The following is a 21444-nucleotide window of genomic DNA, read 5'->3' as shown; positions in this document are numbered from 1 at the left end:
CAACTATATCAACCCTGAATATTAATAAATGAGCCCTTTAGGGGATGTTTATATCTAATTATAACACCCACATACAAACATGTGTTAAAAATCATTGTGTACATTTAAGATCATATAATTTTCCCTGTGTATGTTATACCCTATTTTTTTTAAAAGATAAGCACTGTAACCACGACCAATTTTGAAGATTCAAGGGATGAAAAACACTGTCCAAACAATCTTCTTCCCAGTCCCTGCCATTTATACAGAGAAGCCAGTGGGTCCTCTCCAATTTTAGTATTTGTTCTTCAGTAGTGTTCCTAAAATCCAGGCACTTTTGCAATTAAATGACTTTTTTGGCCCAGTTCTCCCCCAGAGCCCTTTCCAATTATGGACTCCCTGGGCCACAGAAGAACTCGGCCACCCTGTGCTGCCCACTCCGTTTCTTCACTTCTTTCATTCTGCAACTCTCCTGAAATGTCAGCCCAATAGCCTGGCTTACACCCTCCATTTGCCTCCCAGACTTAGAGAACTCATGGCTCAAAGACAGGGGAGCGAGGTCTAGAAAGTGAGACCGAGTGTGTGATGGCTTGTCAGTATCACTTACCGCCTAGGGGTCTGTGGATGCACCCTTCAATTGCTTTAAAGCTCAGTTTCCTTAGGTAGGAAGTAGCCTTCCATTTAATATAGTAATTGTGAAGTATCGTAGCTTATACTCAGCATTGTAGGTGCTGGCTATGTACTAAGTACTCAGTAAATATTAACTCTTCCTGTCTAGCATTGTTATGTAGACTTGATGCCTAGGAAGATTAAGGGGAGGGCATTCACTAAGTTGACCCAAGACTTACAGTTTAGGGGCTCATATGTTGGGCTCAGGGAGTTTGAAGGATTTCATATGACATAGACCATGACCCTCCAGGTGAAATCTGAGGTCATAATCACAGCCCATCTCTAATAGAGATACCCAGGAGGCACCTCGAAAATACTCAACAGAGCTTTCTTGGGGCTACCTTTATAATCATTTTCTTTAAGCCGAGTGTGGTGGTGCACGCTTGTAATCCCTGCCCTTGGGAGGCAGAGAGAGGAGGATCATGCAGGTTTGGAGCCAGCCGTGCTGGCTTAAAAGACCCGTTTCCAAATAAAAATATAAAAAATAGGTCTGGGAGTGTAGCTCAGAGGTAGAAGGGCTTCCAGGAACCCCAGTACCATAAAATAAATGAATAAATAAATAAATAAATAAAATAAATATAATCATTCTCTTTAAGCCAGTGTGTGTGTGTGTGTGTGTGTGTGTGTGTTACTATCGATTGAACCCAGGGTCTTAGCATGCTAGGCAAGTACTCTAACACTAAGCTATTTTCCCAGTCCTATTTATTTTACTTTGTGACAAGGTCTTGCTAAATTGCCCAGGCTGGCCCAGGAACTTGAGATCCTCCAGCCCCAGGTTCCTCAGTAGTTGGGATTATAGGTGTGCATCAGGAAACTTGGCTCTTGAAGCAATCTTTGATTAAAAGACAGACATCAGAAACCAAGACCCTTGACATGTTTCCTTCTGAAAGAGGACACCTGTTCCCTAGTTTTCTCTCATGCTTTCTATCATGTATCCCAAATCAACACTTACTGACTGCTGTGGCATAGAAAAGCATACTTACTGGCTATCTACCATATTAGGCAAGTTACTTAAGGTTTTTTGAATCAATTTCCTCATTTGTGTAATAGAGATTATAAGAGTATCTACCTCATAAGTTTGTGGAGAGCATCCCCAGCACAAGTTAATGCTTACCCAAGCTGTCCATCATCACTGCTTTTATAGTTATCACTGTATCATGTAATAGAATTATCCCACCTGGCACTTTCTTAGCTCTGTGACCCCTAGATTCCCCTAGGCTGAATTTCCTAAAATCCCCTGTCGTCTATCTTCTTGTGGAGCTTGTCAATGGGAGATTGCAGCTGAAGACTAGGGAGCTGAAGGAGAATAGCAATGACATTTCTTCCCCACATTCTCTTGACTCTGGTCTTGAAGTGGCTCTGACCATTGACCCATACGCTTCATGATGTCAGCTTCTTTCATTAATTTGACCCTTCCAGAAATGTCATGTCCTCTCTTCACCTTGCTCAGAGGAGTGATACTGGTTTTGTACTGTTGCTGGTGTCTAGGAAGCCTCATCCCTTCTTAGTTTCTTTAACATCTATAAAATTATTTCTTCAATAAACTTGTTGGTTGGACTCTTCTAAATGGAACTGATTTCTTACAAGACTTTTATGAAAATAGTTAAAAAATGAAACTACTCTGGAGTTCCTCTTACATAGATTCAGCCATGAGTCCACGGAAATTGGGCCACAGTCAATGAATTTCTAGCTTTACACTATAGTAACCAATCACCATTCCTTCTTGACCCGAGTCTATCTTCTTTGACCCAGCTTATGCATGTATATGACCACTTTCCTGAAGATGGGTCTCTTCAGTCTCATGAACACTTCTTATGGAGGTCCTTGGCCCATGGGTACATAGGCAAGAAGACCAAGAATTCAGTACTTTTTGTATATTAGAAAAAAATGTATCCTCCAGATGAACCAATTAGAAAAAGGTTAATTTTTCTAGGTCACCAATCAAAAAAGCATATCTTCCATGCTGTCCAACTGTATATATATAAAAAGCACTATCTCTGCAGGCTCAGTGAGGGAAAGGCAACCCCTGGAGTGAATCAACTGGAAAGGGAAGCTTTTTCTAGTCTAGGCTAATGCTACCCTGCCAGGGGACTGGCTTGGCCAATGGAGGCTGGCTGAGTCTTAGTCCTGATTAAGGCTTCCCAGGTCACCTGCTGCCATTGATGTTTCAGCATTTCAGAGTGAAATGATGGTGTTTTCCTGCCCATAATGGGAAATCATATTTCCCCGTATTGTAGGAAACAAAACTGAAATACTGTTGAGGAATTTTTTTAAGTTAATTTTGTTTTTTCTAAAATTCTATTTGATATTTTGAGTCTTGCTGCTGGTTAATATTCATATGTAATTTGATAAAGATGGTATAGGTTCTATCACAAAGTACATTAAGTGACTTTTAGTTTAATGTAACTCTATACCATGAGGCTCTGCAGTGGACACCATGACCTCTCATTATCTACTACCTGAATGTATTTGAATACCTTGCTTTAAAATATTGGCTTAATGTCATAACATCAGATTCAATTTACTAATGGACCTTTAAAACAGATATTTCTGAATACTTGGGAATATTATATAAATCATTGCTTATTTTAAAAGGTAAAATTTAAATTAACATGAATATGCTAATGCATATCAGTTTGAAAAATATGGATTGATTAAGGAAAATGATTGACATTAAGAGTTTATGATTTGGAGGTATTTTATTCTAGTTTTATTCAAATTACAAAATTTTCAATATGACTTAAGATATTAGTCTGTATATGCCTAACTAATTACACATTTTATTGTCATTCATTTAAAACATTAAAACCAAGTAAATGCTAAGTAGTAGTTATGTTGAGCTTAACTATTATGTATTTTATTACTTATCTTACTCAGCCAAGTAATAAAGTTAAAGTATATTATTGTCCAGATGCCAATAATGTATGAAATCAAATCAATGTTTAATTATAACATTCTAAACATTTTACACCTTCATAGATAGTAATTCAATTATATCTTAAATCTAAAATGTTATATATGTTCATGAGGGTGTCTATTGACATGAAACAGGATATTTTCCTCATAATGTAATCTTCAGAGTCTAAATGTATGTAGAAATTAAATAGGGCATGGATAATTAACATATATATATTTATATATATACACAGATAATCTACATCTGATACTATAAATGGGCTGAATCAAACAAGTTAAATACCATTAATTTTTGGCCTCTAGAAACAGACTTCTAATACAGGCCTCTAATACAACAGTCTTGTGCTATTTATTCTTTGAAATATAAATTTTTTCCAAGTTGGCTTTTTTCAATATTTGTAAACTAAATGCTAAAATATATGACATGGTTTTAGACTAAAATTTTCACATTAATTTTATAAGTTGCTTTATAGAGGATACATTTTACAGGAAATTTCAGCTTACAAGTAATTCTGTAAGAGTTGAATTTTGAGGAGATATAAGAAATAAGTATAGCTAAGTCATTGTCTTTCAGTTCAAAGTACAACGTGCTACAAATCGAACTTGATTCTCCCCCTAAAGTGGCCTGTTAGAAACCCAGGCTGAGTGCTTTGTAAACACTTACAGAAGAAATGCATCTCTGGATGTTTCTGATGAGGGATAAACCTGTGAATACGAGACTTAAGGTCTCTTTGTCATATAGTATGTTTAAGTATCCAGTAAACCATCATGAACTCAAACCAAACTCCATCAACAAGGTACCAGTGGCCTGTTATGCCTTAGAATCTTGGCAGAAAAAACACTGTGTATCTGTCTTGGATCAGTGAGGAAAACCAAGGCCATTTAGTATCTTTTGATTTCGGTGTTTCCATGTAGGAATCAGGGACTTAGAACTATTGGTAAACCTTGGAGGTCAAAGTCAGGAAAATAGTTGTCCACAGTCTCAGAGTCAAACCCTGAAAATGGATGCTTTAGAAAGTTGGTTGAGGAGTGTTTGAAATTTTTAGGGAATTTATTCTGAAGTACTAAGGTAAGGGTTGTTAAGAATGTGTCAGGAATCCAGTGTGAATACCATACCAGCTATGTATGTATATATCAGGTATGTACTGAGAATAATGGCCTCTTCTGCCATCCACATCGTATCTGAGAGCATCTTGTTGGAAAGCTAGCCTGCAACCACACAGATGGGTTTTGTTGTTGTTGTTGTTGTTGTTGTTGTTTTGTTTTTTGCTGGCTTATTCCAGGGAACTTGCAATGAGGTATTTGGGGTGCTGAGCTGGCCATGGAAAAGTCACCACACAGTAGAATGGTCTTCTTCTATTCAGGCACATATTCAACAGTGTTATGCTTATTTTCCAGTTATAAACTAGTATCCAGAAAATAAAATATAAATCTCTTCTCAAATCAAAACACTTTAGAGAGACTTTTCTTTCATAAATTTAAAATGGTAGAACCAAAGTTATCTCATTCTAATAGTTATAGAAACTAAGGAACTAGATTCTATGTGTGGAAAATATTGTCCCAGAACACTTCAAATCACAGACAATAATGATTTCCAACCAGGGGTATGCTTTGCTAGAAAAAAACAAAGGAAAAATGGGGTTAGTGAAGAGAAACCGTATAGTCTGAAGTAGACCTTAGAAAGTTACCATTACTTTAGTTTTAGTTAAGCCATTTAATTCATATTAAAATTTAAATGACCTTAAAGGCCTAATACATTTATTAGCAAAAGACATGGTTATAAAGGTATAGAAACATTGATACAATGAGCTATGTTGCAAAGGGCCTCAGTTTATTCAGGACCAGTCCCACAGGTGAATGGTTAACCCCCACCTGCCTCAGAGATGCACAGCGGGCTCCTCTAGATTCCTGCTGGCTGGACAGGGAATTGGGGCTTTACCGTCAGTTATAGCTATATGGGCTGTGATAACACTCATTTCAGTGAGAAATGAAGCTTGGTGGCGTGATGCCAAGAAAAGCTCATATTTCTGACAACTCAAGGGAATTCACCTGCTTTTGCCTGTGTCTCTTAGCAGTTTCTTTACTTTTTTTAATTATATTTTCTGAACATAGTGGGGATAAAGAAGGGGACTTTTGTTATATTATTTTTTAGTATGTGGGGGCCAAAAGAGGTGCTAGTAAATTCTACCTTCTCCTTCCTACTTCCGAGTTCAGATTCAACTAAAAAAAAAAAAAATACAGTCATAGAAGTTATATGGATGGAAATAAAACTATTGGTTATACTACTGATAAAGTTGTTGGGGTGAAGGAAATGTCACATGTGGAAAGGAATTGATCTCCCTAAATGTTTTGCCCACATCTGGAAGTTGCAAAGACCATCCAACTAAGAGTTTTGATCTAGAGAGTGGATCCATGTACACAGAATCCCTGCTCTACCTATTCTGCCTGTTTTGGCTTGATTTTTTTTCCAAAAAGTGAAGATTCTAGTACAAGTATTGGGGGGGGGTTGCATAGGAAAGAGTAGAGAGCCAATAGTGTGGTAAACAGTTCCCCAGTGCCAGAAACATCTTAATCCCAGAGGTAAGTTCTAGAAAATAATGTGGAGGCACAAGTCATTATTATCCCTCCCAAGAGGCAAGGGTGCTGAGTACTTAGTGGTAGGAAATTTGTCCTAGGGACTTAATTCTCAGGCTTTCCTAAACAGAAGAAACTCTGTGCTTTGAGAAGAAACTGTGGTTTCGACAAAAATCTCTGAGGCTCAGAGATATAGATACTGGCAACTGAGGTTGAATGGAGGTTTATACAAAGGATGCAAGGAATGTGGAGTGCATTTGTTGCTGCTACAGCTCCTGTGTTTAGGGAGAGGTGAGCTCCAGGCTTGCCTTTACAAGAGTGTAGCCTGACTCAGTGCTTCCCATGTGGTGGACAGGGAGAACAGGAATCTCAAAACTTCTTGGAGAAAGACAGATCACCAAATTAGAGACAGAAGAGGGGGCTGGGCTTTGTGGATCCATGAGTCACCCCTCCTTCCTTGAGAAGTTTCAAGGGCAGAGAGAAGGGCAAAGGGCGCATCCATACCCCATGTGGTGTCCTCTCCAGGAGAGAGGAGTGGAGGGTTTCTATGCCATGGGCCATGTAGAAACATGAGAGGGAAGAAGAGGTTATGAAGGTGTAGGACGGTGATGTCAAATTTAGATTTATTCTTTAAAGATGATAGTAGAATTTATTCTGCCTAGCCAAGAACATGGAAGGTCCTTCTAATGCCTAATATCTTCTTCAATTTCTTTTCTTAGTGTCCTGTAAGTTTCATCATAGAGGTCTTTTTCCTACTTAGGTTAGATTTATTCCCAAGGTTTTCTTCCTTCCTGTCTGTCTGTCTGTCTCCCTCCCTTCCTTCCTTCCTTCCTTCCTTCCTTCCTTCCTTCCTCCTTTCCTTTCCTTTCCTTTCCTTTTCTTTCTCCTTCCTTCCTTCTACCTTTCCTTTCCTCCTTCCTTTTTAATTTTTGAGTCTACTGTGAATAGAATTGTTTTTTTCTAAAAGAATTAGAATTATTATACTATACGGATACCTGTATGCCTATGTTTATAGCAGCACCATTTGTAGTAGCTAAATCATAGAGCCAGTTTAGGTGTCCCTGAATAGGTGAATGATAAAGAAAGTGTGGTATATTCACACAACGGAATTTTACTCAACCATAAAGAAGAACAAAATTTTATCATTTATGGGAAAAGATATGGACCTAGAGAATATTATGCTAAGTGAGACCAGACAGCCTTATACAGTCAGAGATTGTATGTTTCCTCTTAGATGTGAAAAAGAGAGAGAGAAATTTAGCTATTTTCTCAGCTAGAGAAAAAAAATAGGAAACAAAAAATGAACTTCAGGTAAATGAGGAGAGAGATCTGTACAATGTGGAAGGGGGTAGGGAAGGAGTTAGGGGAAACAGAAAGGACAATCCAGGAAAAGAACAGTTTAAGTAGTGTTATGTCCATATATGAAGGTCTCACTACCACCTCACTGGAGAGCCAGACATGATGGCGCAGGCTTGTAATTTCAGTATTCTTGGGAGACTGAGACAGGAGGATTATGGGTTTGAGGTCAGCCTCAACAACTTAGATCCTGTTGAAAAACAAATTAAAAGAAACAAACAAAAACATAGGGGGGCGGTGTAGCTCAGAGGTAGAATGCCCCTGGGTTCAATCTCCAGTATCACCAAAAAAAAAAAAAAAAACCAACAAAACAAAAACAAACAAACAAACAACCCTCCAAAACCAAACAACCCATTTACGGAGGGAGCGGGAGGACCAGGGTGGTATGGGGAAGGAAGTGCACAGAGTTCTGTGTGCATATAATATATATTTGTAGCACTTTAAACCTCACTGTAATGTATAATTACAATACATTACTAAGTGTATAACAATGAGTTAACACCCACAATAGAAACAAAAAGGAGGCAAACAACAGATCTCTGTCTTTTCAAAAGAGCTTTGCAGAGTAAATAGACACTGAGGTTCGTATCGAGTTTCATTATGTTCAACTTTTTAATCACTTTTCTGTCTGTTCTTCGCCTTCCAGTGATGAGAGCTGTACCGTCATGGTCATAAGCTCTAAGCTGCCATCGGCGTCATGTGATGGGCAGGGCACAGGGCTGAGAAGGAGACAGGAAGTCAGATCTAATGACGAGAGGTTTGCACTGTAGTGAGGATGAACAGGGCTGGGTTTCAAGAAGTGGCAGAGAGAGAAAATGGAAAGAGAGAATGTAGGATGTGGATGAAGTCATGGATTATATGTTGTGCACTTATATTTTTATCCTTTTAGTATAACCTTTTAGTCCATCGTATAGCAGTTAATAGAAGATAAAGTGCTACAAATTCACAGAAAAATATGCTGACTGCTTCTATCTGAAAGCTGTGTGCTCCCAAATCCCTAAATGGGAACTGCACGCCCAATGTGTTAGTGTTGAGAGAAGGGCCCTCGAGGAAGTGTAAGGGAGGAGCCTTCATCAGTGGTATTAGGGCCCTTGTTAAGAGGCCCAAGGTAGCTCCTCTTCCCCTTCCTCCATAAAAGGGCACGGCTAGGAGACATTTTATGTGAGGGAACAAGCCCTTGCTAGACCCTGAATGTGCTGGTACCTTGATCCTGTACTTGGCCAGCCTCCACAGCTGTGAGGAAGACATTATGTAGTTTATAAATTACCCAGTTCATGGTGTTTTGTTATAGCAGTGTGAAGGGAAAGAGATGGACTCAAACAAGAGAAAAGCTTCTTTCTCTGTAACAGAGTAGATGCTCTGTCCAAGGTCCCAGGTTCCTTCTGTCCTGCCCTTTACTGTTTCCAGTGTGGGATCCTGTCCTCATGCTCAGGGTTACTCACACCATTACTTTTCAGCGCATGGGAAGGATAGAAGCAGAAATAGAAGGCAAAACACTTTCTTTGAAGAACAAGATGAGGAAGTTGAAAGTGGCCATTTCTCTTCACACCTGAGTGATCAGGATTTAGTCATGTGACCATCGTAACTGTAGTGGGAGCTGGGAAGTATGTCCTTCTAGCTGGGTACCCAGCTGTCTTTCCAAAACTGTGTGGAGGGAAGCATTTTATTACTGAGAGGCCCAGTGAAATAGAAAAGCAACAATTGGGAGCACCTCCAAAACACAGGCTATGAGAGTTTCACGGGTTTGTGTTGATTCGAGTCTCATGAAAGTTGGCGCGTCCTATATTAAAATTAAACATCACCTGGGCAGAGTACTGCACGCCTGTAATCCCAGTGCTTAGGAGGCTGAGATAGGAGGATTGCAGATTGGAGTTCAGCCTCAGGAACTTAATGAGATTCTCAGCAACTTTGTGAGGCCCTATGTAAAAATAATAAATAAATAAATAAATAAATAAATAAATAAATAAATAGTGCTGAGGGTGTAGCTCAGAGGTAAAATGCTCCTAGGTTCAATCCTCAGTAACACACACACACACACACACACACACACACACACACACACAGTGTATGCTATTGTATCATGACATGCTACTCATTATAATCAGTTTTTGTTTGTTTACTCTCATATGCTGAAAATAAATTTAATTTTTAAGTGAATTTGTTTATGAGGACTGAGTTAGTTTTACTTTAGTCTTATTTTAAAACAGACTTAAAGATCTTTTAACCAGTGTATTATAGGTTTTATTGTCAATTTCTACAGTTTTGATGAGGCTTTCCTTATCTTATTTTTACCTGCTTGTAGTTTACAAACTTGCATCTCTGCTAGTTTTCATAGTTTGAGATTGATTTGAATACAGCAGGATAAACAAACACTTTGATATTTTTCAAAATAAAAATGGTTTGGATCTCACAGCATCCCTGATCTGAGATTGAAGTCCCTGAAACCTGGGTGAATTCTTGGTCTACCTTTGGTCTTTTTTGTGTCACTGGGACCCTGGTTCAGTTTCCTGCCTTAGTATCCAACATAAAGTCTTGTAAAGTTGCTTCCAGAGTAGATAGGTAATAAATATTGGCTGAAGGATTGGATTAGGCCACTCAGAGTCCATCAGAAATTGTAGATCTTTTGGACCAAATTAACCTGAGTTGGTGTTATTCATCTTTTCCAGGCCAAAAAAAAGTTTTGTTTAATAATGTGAACAATAGCCTATGTAATATAAGTAAATAATCATCACTAAACATAGAAAAGCAACGTAGAGATATTAAAATTGTATATATTGTAAAAGAATATCCTTTTAAACATTATAAAATATGAGAAGCAACGTACACAGTGCCTGCCATTATAGATTCTCAGTAAACGGTAGTCACACTTAATTACCTTTTATTTTGTTTCTCAGGTCACAGGACAATGAAGTAACACATTTTCCACTAGTCAGTAGCAAAGGAAACCATAGCTGTCTGGCAGTCATTTTTTATTTTAATAGGAAGTGAATTCACTTTTACAGTGCAGAGAAGAGTGGGATGTGGATGTTTAAAGAAGAGGTAGTATGAGAAATAAACTTTGTACAGACTTAGCGTATACAAAAAATTCAATAATCACAGAATGTCTCTCAAATTTTACTCTATTTGTCAAATACCCCAGGAAACTCAGCAAGCTTTTAGAGCCTAGTGAGTTTGAAAGATCTTGATAGAGAATATGTTTTATTCAACTGTTTCTCCGGCATTTGTCGGGTGGTAATAATATATTGGGATAATCTGGAAACTACCCCCCCTCCGAGAACACCAGAATTCTATAGAAGCAACATATGGTATCTGTGTCTGATTGCTATAAAATTATTTCCTAATTATTTGGCAATGCTATCCTATTATTTCTCTTTCAAAAAAGAATTCTACTTTTCATTTCCCCCCCCCACCCAGGCTCCTTCTTCCTAGTACATCACTTGGCATTAAAGTCATGTATTCTATCTTTCTTCCCCAACTTTTTTAGACTTCAATTGACCTTGGAAAGTTCTTTAAGCTATGACATGATTCTTCTGATGTACAGAGGCCATCATTATTTAGCTTTTCAAATTTTAACTTCAATAGAATATTCTTGTTTTAAACTCTTCTATCTTGATCTAAAATTCACTGATTCCCCCCCCCCCAAAGGCCAGGATATTTGATGCAAATTTTAACACCTATAGATACCTACTAACTATTAGGAAACTCTAGAACTCTAGGAGCTGGAAAGTTTTGCTTATTACATTTTAAAATTTTTGGATAACTGGTAATCTAGAAGATCATTTAGAAGAAAGTGTCTCCCATTATTGTTCAGCCTCATAAATCTACATTTATGTCTATTGTTCATAAGATAGTTTGAATAAAGGCAGTAAAGGCCAGTATATTTAATTTTAAAAAGTTAACTTGGAGCTTCTAAACGTGTATTTTTAAAATTAGATTTAAAATTTGGATGTCAATTTTCCTATTAGAAATGGAACAGTCTGGTATAACTTTAATTCATTTACCTAAGAGAGTGAGAGTAGTCAATTTTACTTCTTCAAAACCCTCAGCTCACAAATATGATTAAATAAAAATTTATTGTTTACTTGAATTGGAAACATTGGAGTTTGTTATACTGCTTTTTGGTAATAGCTTATAGTACGCGGCATATTATATTTTATTCTAAATAAAATAAATCAATAGCACTGACCTCAAGTCTCTCGACTTTATGGGTAAGTAGTGACTGGGTTAGGTCTTGAGTGTAGAAAACATTTGCGTTTCGTATGTAGTATGGGTGGTGCCCATTGCCAAGAAGTAAATGAGGACGAGTTTGATATTAGTTCAATTCATGGGAGCAGAAATGTGATTTAATCAGAGTGCTTTCTGTGCAAAATCACTTCAAGATAATGGGTCATCTGTTTAGAAAAGGCATCTATTTCTGCAGGTACCCATGACCCTCCCCACAAAACCAGTTTGCCATCTGCACTGCTTGTCCTTTAAACAGGCCATTTCTAGAAATACAGATGTGTCTATACACCTAGTATATCTTTTGCAAAGGGCACCTGGATCTCAGTAGTAAGAATTACAGGAACTTGGGTTTTCTTTGGCGTTCTTGAGTGGCTTTGTACGCTGCTTTTGAAAACAGAGGTGGGAGGAATTTCAGCTGGTGGAGGGGTATTAAACTCCTGTTTCTCTTGCTCCCCCGCCCCATGCATTTTCGGTTTAATCGTTCATTTTCCTTTTCCAGTTCCACTTTGAAGAGAGGGCCGAGGCAGGGGGTCGTGGTGGGCCGGCGGCGGCCTCCAGGAGGGGCCCTGGCGAGACTGCAGTGACGCGCTCGGCCTCCCGGGCCTCGGAGCACCTCACTGGTGCCGGGTCTGAGCACGTGGCTACGTCATGGAAAGCCAGTCTTTTCAATGCAAACTTCAACTCCTCCTCCTCCTCCCTCTAATGCCTGGAACTCACATCCGAGGCTGGGCGAGGAATCCGGAGGGGAGATCTTCCTCATGCTCAGGGCGGTTGGAAACTGGAAGCAGAGCGAGAGGCTGGAGGAAGGGGCTTTGCAGCGCTCCGCACCGACTCCGAGACTGACCAGGGGAGGGGGCACCTAGATTGGCACATTTTCTTCGTGGTGATTGAGGACTGCAGGTTCAGCCCTATCCCACCGAGCGCTGGCGATTGATTATAAAAAAAAAAATCGGCACTGTGAGAAGGGGAGCTCTGTCTTCGGCTGTCAGACTCCAACCCGGAGGTGGTATTGGCTTGCGTGTGCGTGTGTGTGTGTGTGTGTGTGTGTGTGTGTGTGTGTGTGTGTGTGTGGTGTATTTCTTTCTCTTTTTCTTTTTTCTTTTTCTTTTCCCCCTCTTTTTTTCTTTCCTTTTCCCCCCTTCTCTCCTAGGGACTGACTACACAATGGTAGTCTTCTCTCAGTAAGATGAATCCTGCTTTGCTCTCTGCCGATCCACCCATCCTCATAGCGACCAAGTGAAAGGCTATGGTTTTCTCTTTGGGGATCTTTTGTGCATTACTGTTCTCCCTGGTTAGTTTTGGTCTCTGTTGGGATTTCTTTGCCTTTGTGTTTGGCTTCATGCTGAAAAAGGATTTTTTTGCCAACCCTTCTGTTCTAATCCAGTGGTGATCGGAGAGGATAAATCATTCACCCTGGCCGAGAAAAAACAATCACTGAGAAGTCTCCAAGAAATATACCACGTGAGGGGAAAAAACTGGGAGAAGATCCCGAATATTATCGTTTTTCCTATGGTAAAACCGGTGCCCCTCTTCAGAACTGATTTCAAATTATTATTATGCAACCGCAAGGACCTCTCGTTTCTCAGAGTGTCTAAGCTGCTGGATTGCTTGTCGCCCAAATCCATGTGGTTTCTTTGGAACATTTTCAGCAAAGGAACGCATATGCTGCAGTGTCTTTGTGGCAAGAGTCTTAAGAAAAACAAGAACCCAACTGGTAAGCAAAACACGCATCGTGTTCGGTTTCTCCTAATAACCTGTCTGTTGCTCACCGAGCTAGGTCTGCAGTTCTGCTCTGCAGGAAGGCGGGGGAAACGTACCAGTAACCCAGGACAGGGCTGCTATAGAGGTGTTGCATGAAAAAGCAAAGTATCAGCTGGATCCGCGTCTGTGAACCCCAAGACCATACCAGCTCGCTTGGCTGTGACACGATCCATCGCTAGGAGGGAGGGGTAAACTTCTCGCCCCCCCCCCGCCCTAAATGTATTGGGTCGCCTAGGCTCCTTCACCTTTAACAAAGTAAAAGTGGCCCCCTCCCTGGCGGCGCAGCTCCCGGCAGCCCCCGCAGCCACCTTCCCCCATAGCCCGGACGCCCGAGTCGGCCTCGGCCTCCACCTCCGGCCTCCGCCAACACGCCGGGGCCGGGCTGCTTCTGCCTGGAGGGAGGGAGGGAGGGAACCCGGGACGGGAAGACAAGCCCAGCCCCTCTAGTATTTGTCATCTAACCCCCGCTTTAAAAAGCACTGTCAACCCCCCGCGTCGGGGTCCCTGGGGAGGGGACGAGCCCGGCCGGGGGTCCTCGCTTTTAGCCTCCGGGTGATCGGGTGCCCCATTCCAAAGGGCTCCAACCGGGAAACTTGCAGTGCATTACATAAGACATGCAAATGTAGGCGGCTGGGGAGCCCGGTCCTGGGGTTCACTTCCCCGCCTTTCGGTCTGAGGCTTTGGGGGCGGCGGCGGCGCAAAGTGACCCGAGGTGTCTAGGCCGGAGGGCGGCGTGGCGGCGGCGGCGGCGGCGGCAGCGCGGGCGGGCGAGCGAGGAGGCTGCGAGCAGCGCAGCTGAGCATCCCGGCCTCGGCTCCGCGGGAGGGTGGGAGGGGCGGGCGGGGCAGGGGATCGCCAGTCCCGCAGTGGCCGCGGGTGCTGGAGGCTGGAGCACTGCGGAGCTGTAGATCACTGCTCTCCCCGCCCGCCCTGGCGCGGAGCTCAGCCAGGGGCCTCGCTGGCACCCAGCATCCCCGGGGCTGGGCAGCAAGTGTCTGTTCGCTCCCAGCCGCTGAACTTTGCAAATGCAGCGACGCTGGGCGGGCGGGCGCTCGAGGGGGCTGCCGCGGGCGGGAGCCCGGGAGCAGGAGGAGGAGGAGGAGGCGAGGGTGGGCGGGGATGCAGGCCGTGGGTGTGGAGCCGAGCATCTTTGGCGGCCGCAGCTTCTGCTGCAAGGGGGCAAAGAAACTCGAGTTGTTAGACCGTCCAGACCGGCGGTCTCCCCCGCTGGGATCCTGGGGTGGCGGTGGAGACTTGGGAAGTAGCCTTTGGCAGCTGGGCAGGCTCCGGCTCCGTGCTGCAGTGGACTTGGTATCTGTCCTGGAACCCGGGTCCCTCTGGTCTAGCTCTCCATGCCGTCTACCTGCTCCCCGCAGGCACCCCGCACTCTGTCCCCCTGGCCTTTTACCCTTCTGTCGCTTAACTCCTCAGCATCTAGCAACTCCGAGCAGCCTGACCACCTTGGCAGTCACATTTCCAACTCGTAGGCGCACCCCAAGCCCTGGGCATCCAACCTGACACTTGCTGATGCTTGGTTCAAGCCAAGCAGCCTCCATCTGCAAGGCCCTTTGCAAGGCTCCAAAGTGGGACAGGCTGTGGCTGCGAGGGGAGGGCTTACTACTTACTTCTACTTCGCACAGTCAAAACGGGGAGGCTTCGACCCTTCCTTCTGTGAAAAGCTTTGGCTCCCTTCTGAGAAAGGAATACTCTTGTCAAAGCGTTGTTTTTAGACTGGCCCCTTTGTCTAGGGACCTTGAGGCTGGTCCTTCCTAACGCCTCACAGTTGGAAATAATTCAGCCACACAGTGTTTTTCAGGCCTTTTTTTAAAAAAATGTCTTTTGTGAACAATTTTACTGGAAACATTTTCCTCCATCTGCACGACTCATAATCTTTTTATTACTCTTCCCCCCACCCCACCCACTTTCATCTCTCTGGACTAGATTGCCCCTCCCCTTCGAAGGCGTCTCCGAAGGTGTTTAACAACTGACAGTCCCTTTAGAGCGCTGCAGTTTGCAGCTGATGCTCACGGGGCACTCGTGTAGTGATGGGTTAACTCTAGGTGTGTTCACGTCACCGACTCTTCTCATAGGATAGTTAAGTCTCAAATAGCCAGGGATTCAGGTTCCAACCTGGGGCCAGAGCATTTGGTAGATTTTTTAAAAAATAGTGTGTATAGTGTGTGTGTGTGTGTGTGTGTGTGTGTGTGTGTCTCCATTCATCTTGCCTTTTAAAAGTTTTGCCTTAAAAGTTTGAGTCCAATTCATGCCTAGTCTCTTCAGTGCTATATCTGGCGAGTTCCATTTTCTTTCTGCTATTAACATGAAGCCTAAAATCATTTGCAGGTTTTTGATCCCAAGATAGCAGTACAACTAAGAAGTTAATTGGGTGGTTAAAATAAAACAAAGACTAAAATCCTCTTAACTGTTAAGACCGAGAAGAACAGATTGACTACTACCTATTATGTTATCTTAAATCTAAAAAGAGGACAGTTAGCTTAGTTTGATCCCAAAGTAAGCAGCTTCACAGAATACTGTCAAGTACCAGTAAATGTGGTGTAAGCACCTTTTATGATTTCAGAGCTAAACATTAGATTACGTTTTCTCCTCAATTTCTGTGAATTATGAAGTAATTTGCTGTTCATTCTCAATTTTTTAAAAAATTGTCAACAAGTATACAGAGTTTGGTCCTGGGGCTCCTTGGAAGGATGTTCAGAACCAATGCGTTATAATCAGGTTGGTGTGAAAAGAAGCAGATAACAGGAGTATGAATTCAAGGGCGAGTTACATCTACCCCAAAGTTGTTCATTGGCTTCATAATAACTTGTCATATTTGGCAGTTGTTTTTCTATAAAATTTAACTAGAAAAGAAAACGCAGAATATATCTTGCTGTATATAGTTTTCAAAATAAATTGCAAAAGTTTAAAAATCCTGGATATAAAGTCAATTTAATAGCTTCTTAAAGTAACTAATATTTTACAGGACAACTATTATCAGAGACCACACACACACACACACACACACACACACATGCACACACTCACACACACGCACACACACAGACTTCAATGTCCTACTTTCCTTACTTCCCAGTAGAACAATAGCTGTGCATTTATAATAAATAATACCTAATGCAACTTTTCCTATAGGAGTCATGCAAGGTGACTGCAAATCTTTAAAGAAGGAATACTCAGTCCATCACACTTATTTTGCCTGGAGGAGGCTTAGTAGATTTCTTGGAACCAGTATCATAGTTTGGCCAGTATATGTAACAAGCTGGTTTGGAAAATAATCTAGGTCACTGGTCTTGAAGCAAATGATGATAAGGAAAGAACGTGGTTGAGAGAGAAAGTCCACCATAAAATAAGTACTAAGGTCATGTCAGTGCTGTCTATTCAGGCATAATATAAAACAAGGATATGAAGCTCCAGACTCTCAAAGGACCCTCAAACCAAGACAGCTTGCTAGGGTTTTGGAAAACACTGATTTTTAAGATCCACCAAGATCAAGGAGAATTTAATTGAGTGTGTACGGCAATGGCAGTGAGGGTAGGTACGAAGAGAATCTCCTAGATCTGGTTTTGCTAAGCACTCTGAGAATGTCTGAGCCTCTCCTCCTCTAAGCTCAGTCTCCTCTTCTCCCTTCTCCCCCCCACCCCCCGCCATGAAACTTTGCAATGGAACAAGCTGGGCTTGGTAGGTTCTCTTAGCATTTTCTATTTTTTTGTGTGTGATACTGGGGAGGGGGGCAGGGGCTTTCTACCTCCGGGCTATATTCCCAGACCTATTTTATACTTTATTTGGAAACAGGGTCTCACTGAGTTGCTGAGAGCCTCACTAAGTAGCTGAGGCTGGCTTCGAACCTGTGTGATCCTCCTGTCTCAGCCTCCCATGCACTGAGATTACAAGTGTGTGCCACCACGCCCGGCTTCTCTTAGCATTTTCTATTTTCTCTTTTTTTGGGTGGGTGCCTTTTAGCTCTCTTTTGCCTTTTATTAAGGGGTTCTAGCTGCTAAAGGTACCCAAAACACCTAGCATGCTACTATTACTCATTTAAATATGCATTGTTTAAAAAAGTTAGCTGTTTTACATGTAGGGCTTTCATGGCTTTTAAAATGAGGCAACAGGGAGAGAGGGAAGAAAAAAAAAAAAAGAAAGCACATTTTACTTCTTCTCAGCCTGCCGACTCACTCTGGATTCTTGTAGATTCAGATGAGCCACACATGGGCCATAAGATCGGCATTTCAAAACACCGCATATGTAGCAAGTGAAGACACCATATTCCCACAGTGTGACTAGAAGACCTAACAGGTGTCAGGTGGTGTTGCTCACACGGTTGGCCTCCGAGTGCGATCCCATCCCAGGTAACATGAGTTGGCCTTGGACTCTGCCCAGGAAGCTCTCCCTACTGACTTAGCGAAGTGAGTCCTGCTCAGCAGCGCCGCTCTGTGAACCAAACCAGGGCATTTTAAATAGGCTTCCAAGTATCACCTTGTTGGAAAAGTGGGATCTCCTTTTTAAAAACTTATTTCTAAGGTAACACGTGTCAAATCCAATGCACAATAATCTAAACTCAGTCTTAACAATGAAAGCGACTTGGCTGCCCCCACCTGCAGCCTGTTCTCATCTTAGTATCCATAGCCAAGAAGGTTTGTTTAATGATGCATTGCTTTCAGAAGTGCTAAAGCTAATTCTATACTTCATATTTCTCATGGTGAAACACTCCACTCCTTAAAAGTATTTGTACCCGGTCTTCCGTGTTTAGCAACACAAGGATCGGAGACTTTTGGGATGTGTTCTTATACTGTGGTAACAAGGACAATAACTAGTGTTTTCACATTCTGGTATCATACCTCGCTCAAATCGACTCATGAGTCCTTTATAAATACCATGCGGATGTCTCAAAATGGAAGCATTTATTCAAAATAGTTTCTTATGCTTTAAGGGGAATCAGGAAAGAGGCTTGGACAGGACAGCAGGACCCCCTCTGCTGAGTCTGAAATACATCCTTGTAGTTTGCCTGTATAAAAACCCTCGAGCCCAACTCAGTCCCACCCTCAGCAGGGACTGAAGGTCGGGGAAATCCCTCCTTCCAGATTCACCTGTCCAGGGCTGCAGTCTGTGTGGTTTTCTTAGGATTTACTTTTGTGCCATGTACCAGATTTTAGCTCTAAGTTGAACCTGGGCACGGAAAGAAATTTTCTGAGAGGACTTCTCAGTCCCTCAATATATATTTAGAGATATAATAATATGTTTCATTTTAGCTTTTGAAGAAATGATGATGTCCGGATGTTTTTTCCTGTATATTTTTTTCTAATTATTACAACAAATCTGTTGCCTTAAGTCAGAACATATAAAGTAAGATGAGGAAGGGAAAAGAGGAATGGGGAAGATTTCCTATATTTGAAGGCCAAAGGAGGAATAGAATAACAAACAGAAGTTTTAGAGAGATCACTGAACATTTTATTTGTCTGATCAACTAACACTAAGAAAATCACCAACAGCTGTTGGGCACTACCTCCTTCAAAAAGGAGTCACGGATCATGTTCTCAATACACTTTAGTAAAATGAAGTAATGGTGAAACATAGCCATCTTTGCAAAAGGGAACGCTTGAAGTTCACTCACTGCTGATTCTTTTCCAACAGGATCAAGTGAGTATTTGGCATCTAAATGATAAACAAAAAAGAAAGAAGTGTTAGTGGCCTTAATGTCTGGTTCTTCTTCCGCCATAACAGACAACCTGCACTACTGTATGCAAACATTCCACGCCCATATTTTATAATCTCCTTCCTTCTATAAGCAAAGCTTGAGGCCTGCAGTCCATTTTCATAGTTGAACCTGTCTCAAAAATACAACCTAAAGAGCCAGTCACATTTTGTTCTTTTGGTAGACTCAGCCTTAAAACCGCAAATATTAGGGCACAATTGGGTTCTTATCTGCCAGGGCCGCTTCATTTCCTTTAATTTTCGTCTCTCTCTCTTTTTTTTTCCTGCTAAAGTTGAGTGACCTGTTCTTTTTCTCTGGACTCCCTCTTTCTGAGAATAGTAACCAGGGCCCTCCTTTGTGGCATGTTTTTATTCTGGGGTTGGATGGGGGGGTTCATAATATACAGAACCTCTGGAGTTCTGGCCCCTGAAAGCAGTTCTCCCTTTAATGTATATTTTCTCAGTTTTAAAGCAGTCATCTTCCAACTTCAGAGCCCTCCACCTTTCCAACCACTGCCCAGGTCTATTTCACTTCCTTTCTGGATTCTCTTGGAAGGTGGAGGGTGCTGGGTCTCTGAGGTCTGGGGCTGAGTGGTCCAGAGTGCATGGGAGACGAGAAAGTTTGGTGGAAGTCAGGGCTTTGGAGAGGGGTCTTTGGGGTTCCAGGGATCGGTATCATTATATGCTTTCTGCAAAGCTGCGAGCCGGCCAATGCTGCAGCACTGCTAGACATGGAGCCCCCTGGTAATCTGGCGGAGCTGGCTTCGGAGTCTAGACTCTTTGAGCCCCGGAGAGGCGAGGGACAGGCTTTCTCCGGGCGTGCCCGGCGGCCAGCGTGCCCAGCCCCGCCGCCGCCCCGCTCCCGGGCACCTGTCACCCGCTCGTCCGCTGGGGCGCTGGGGGCTCCGCTACGCAATGCGGCGGGCGGAAGGGACCCAGCGGAGCTGCCGTAGCTCGGGAAGTTTCGTTGCCACGGAGATGACCTCTGACCTCGGGAGCGTCCCCTGGCCCCCACGCAGCCGTTGCTATGGAAACCGCGCTGCGCTCGGGGCTTCTGGCTCTGGGTTGCTCCGGGGATGTCGGGTCCATCGCGGGTCTCGGTGGCGGCAGGGAGCGGCCCCCCAGCGCCTGGGGGACTCAAGGCCGGGATGGAAGTTTGGTCCCAGCCCACAGGTGGCTCCTCCGCCTGTCCCGCCCCCCAGCGCCAGCTCTGGCCCCGGGATGGTTTAAAGGGATGGAGCAGGGGTGTGGGACCGCGCTGTGCTCGGGTCTCTGCCAGGCCTGGGTCGGAGGACGGGAGTCCAGCGGTGGTCTGTCCTCCTCCTTGGCTGCCCGGAGACCCTGCGCAGGTTCCAGCGGTCTTTCTGGGCCTAACAAGAGGACTGTTAAGAAAGAATGTCATGTCAGCCCCAGCTCTAATCCTCTAGGTTCTTAAAACATTCACACCCGTATTCCTCTTTCTTCCCCTCCCGGATTATGTCGACTGTGCATTGCAATTGGAGTCTAAAATCAGGCCATCAGAGAGAGGAACCCTTTAAAGACTGTAGACAACCTGCTCCTTTCACAAGTATCTCGGAGACCTCTTCCCAGTAGAGGAATGTCCCACAAGTGAATTTTGGAATTATAGGTACAAATGCTGATTTGAGCCTGGGATGAAGGGACACTCGGTTTCCTTGTGACACTGTGGAAAGCTCCTCAACCATTTCGCAGGGAAGAACGGTTCGAGCCGAAATAAATGGCATCCCACCATTTCCCTTTTATTCCCTAGATGTCTTTCCTGTAGAGACTTCTAAGCAGTTTTGAGGGACAAGGGGCCCATCTACACTGGCTAGATTTTCCTTCTGTCATCTTTTAGGCTACTGGGAAAAATCACCTAAGCTTTTGATCCTATTTGAAAGTTTATTTTTTTTTCAATTAAGCAGAGAAAGATTGTTTTCAGGGCCCATTGCAATTCTGAAATTTATGGAGTCTTTCATTTAGGATCGCATGCTCTTTGTTAACTGAATGACAACTACAATCTCTTTAAACTTAGTAAACACTTAAGTGTTACTGTGTCCCAACTTGATGCCGAAAGTACAGGGGTGAAGAATTCTTCCTTCGAGGAATCTGCAGGAGAGACAAGGAATTGGATCCGATCTCATGGTGTGGCATAGCTATGAGCTGGAGGTGGACACAGGACTTGAGGGCCAAAGAAGAGGGCGTGGAAGGCTTACTGGAAGGAATAAATGTATGACTTGTGAAATATGACTTGGAGTTAGGCAC

The 21444-nt window shown here is 42.8% G+C and overlaps 1 protein-coding gene across 2 annotated transcripts in view; it reads left to right on the top strand.

Moving 5' to 3' along the window:
• Nucleotides 1-13227: 13227 nt before the first annotated feature.
• The window catches only part of FGF14 (fibroblast growth factor 14), a gene marked incomplete at both ends in the record, with an annotated part of 678725 nt that continues 670508 nt past the window's right edge, over nt 13228-21444 (top strand). For both annotated transcript variants that reach the window (XM_080689523.1, XM_080689521.1), the window contains one exon: nt 13228-13432. In XM_080689523.1, the coding sequence (XP_080545649.1) occupies nt 13228-13432 (205 nt within the window). The remainder of the gene's footprint in view (nt 13433-21444) is intronic.

The sequence above is a fragment of the Muscardinus avellanarius genome (genome assembly GCF_963383645.1).
Source record: "Muscardinus avellanarius genome assembly, chromosome: 2".
In the NCBI taxonomy this organism is placed as follows: Eukaryota; Metazoa; Chordata; class Mammalia; order Rodentia; family Gliridae; genus Muscardinus; species Muscardinus avellanarius.
The sequence above is the reverse complement of the archived record's forward strand: the minus strand, read 5'-3'. Positions and strand labels throughout refer to the sequence as shown.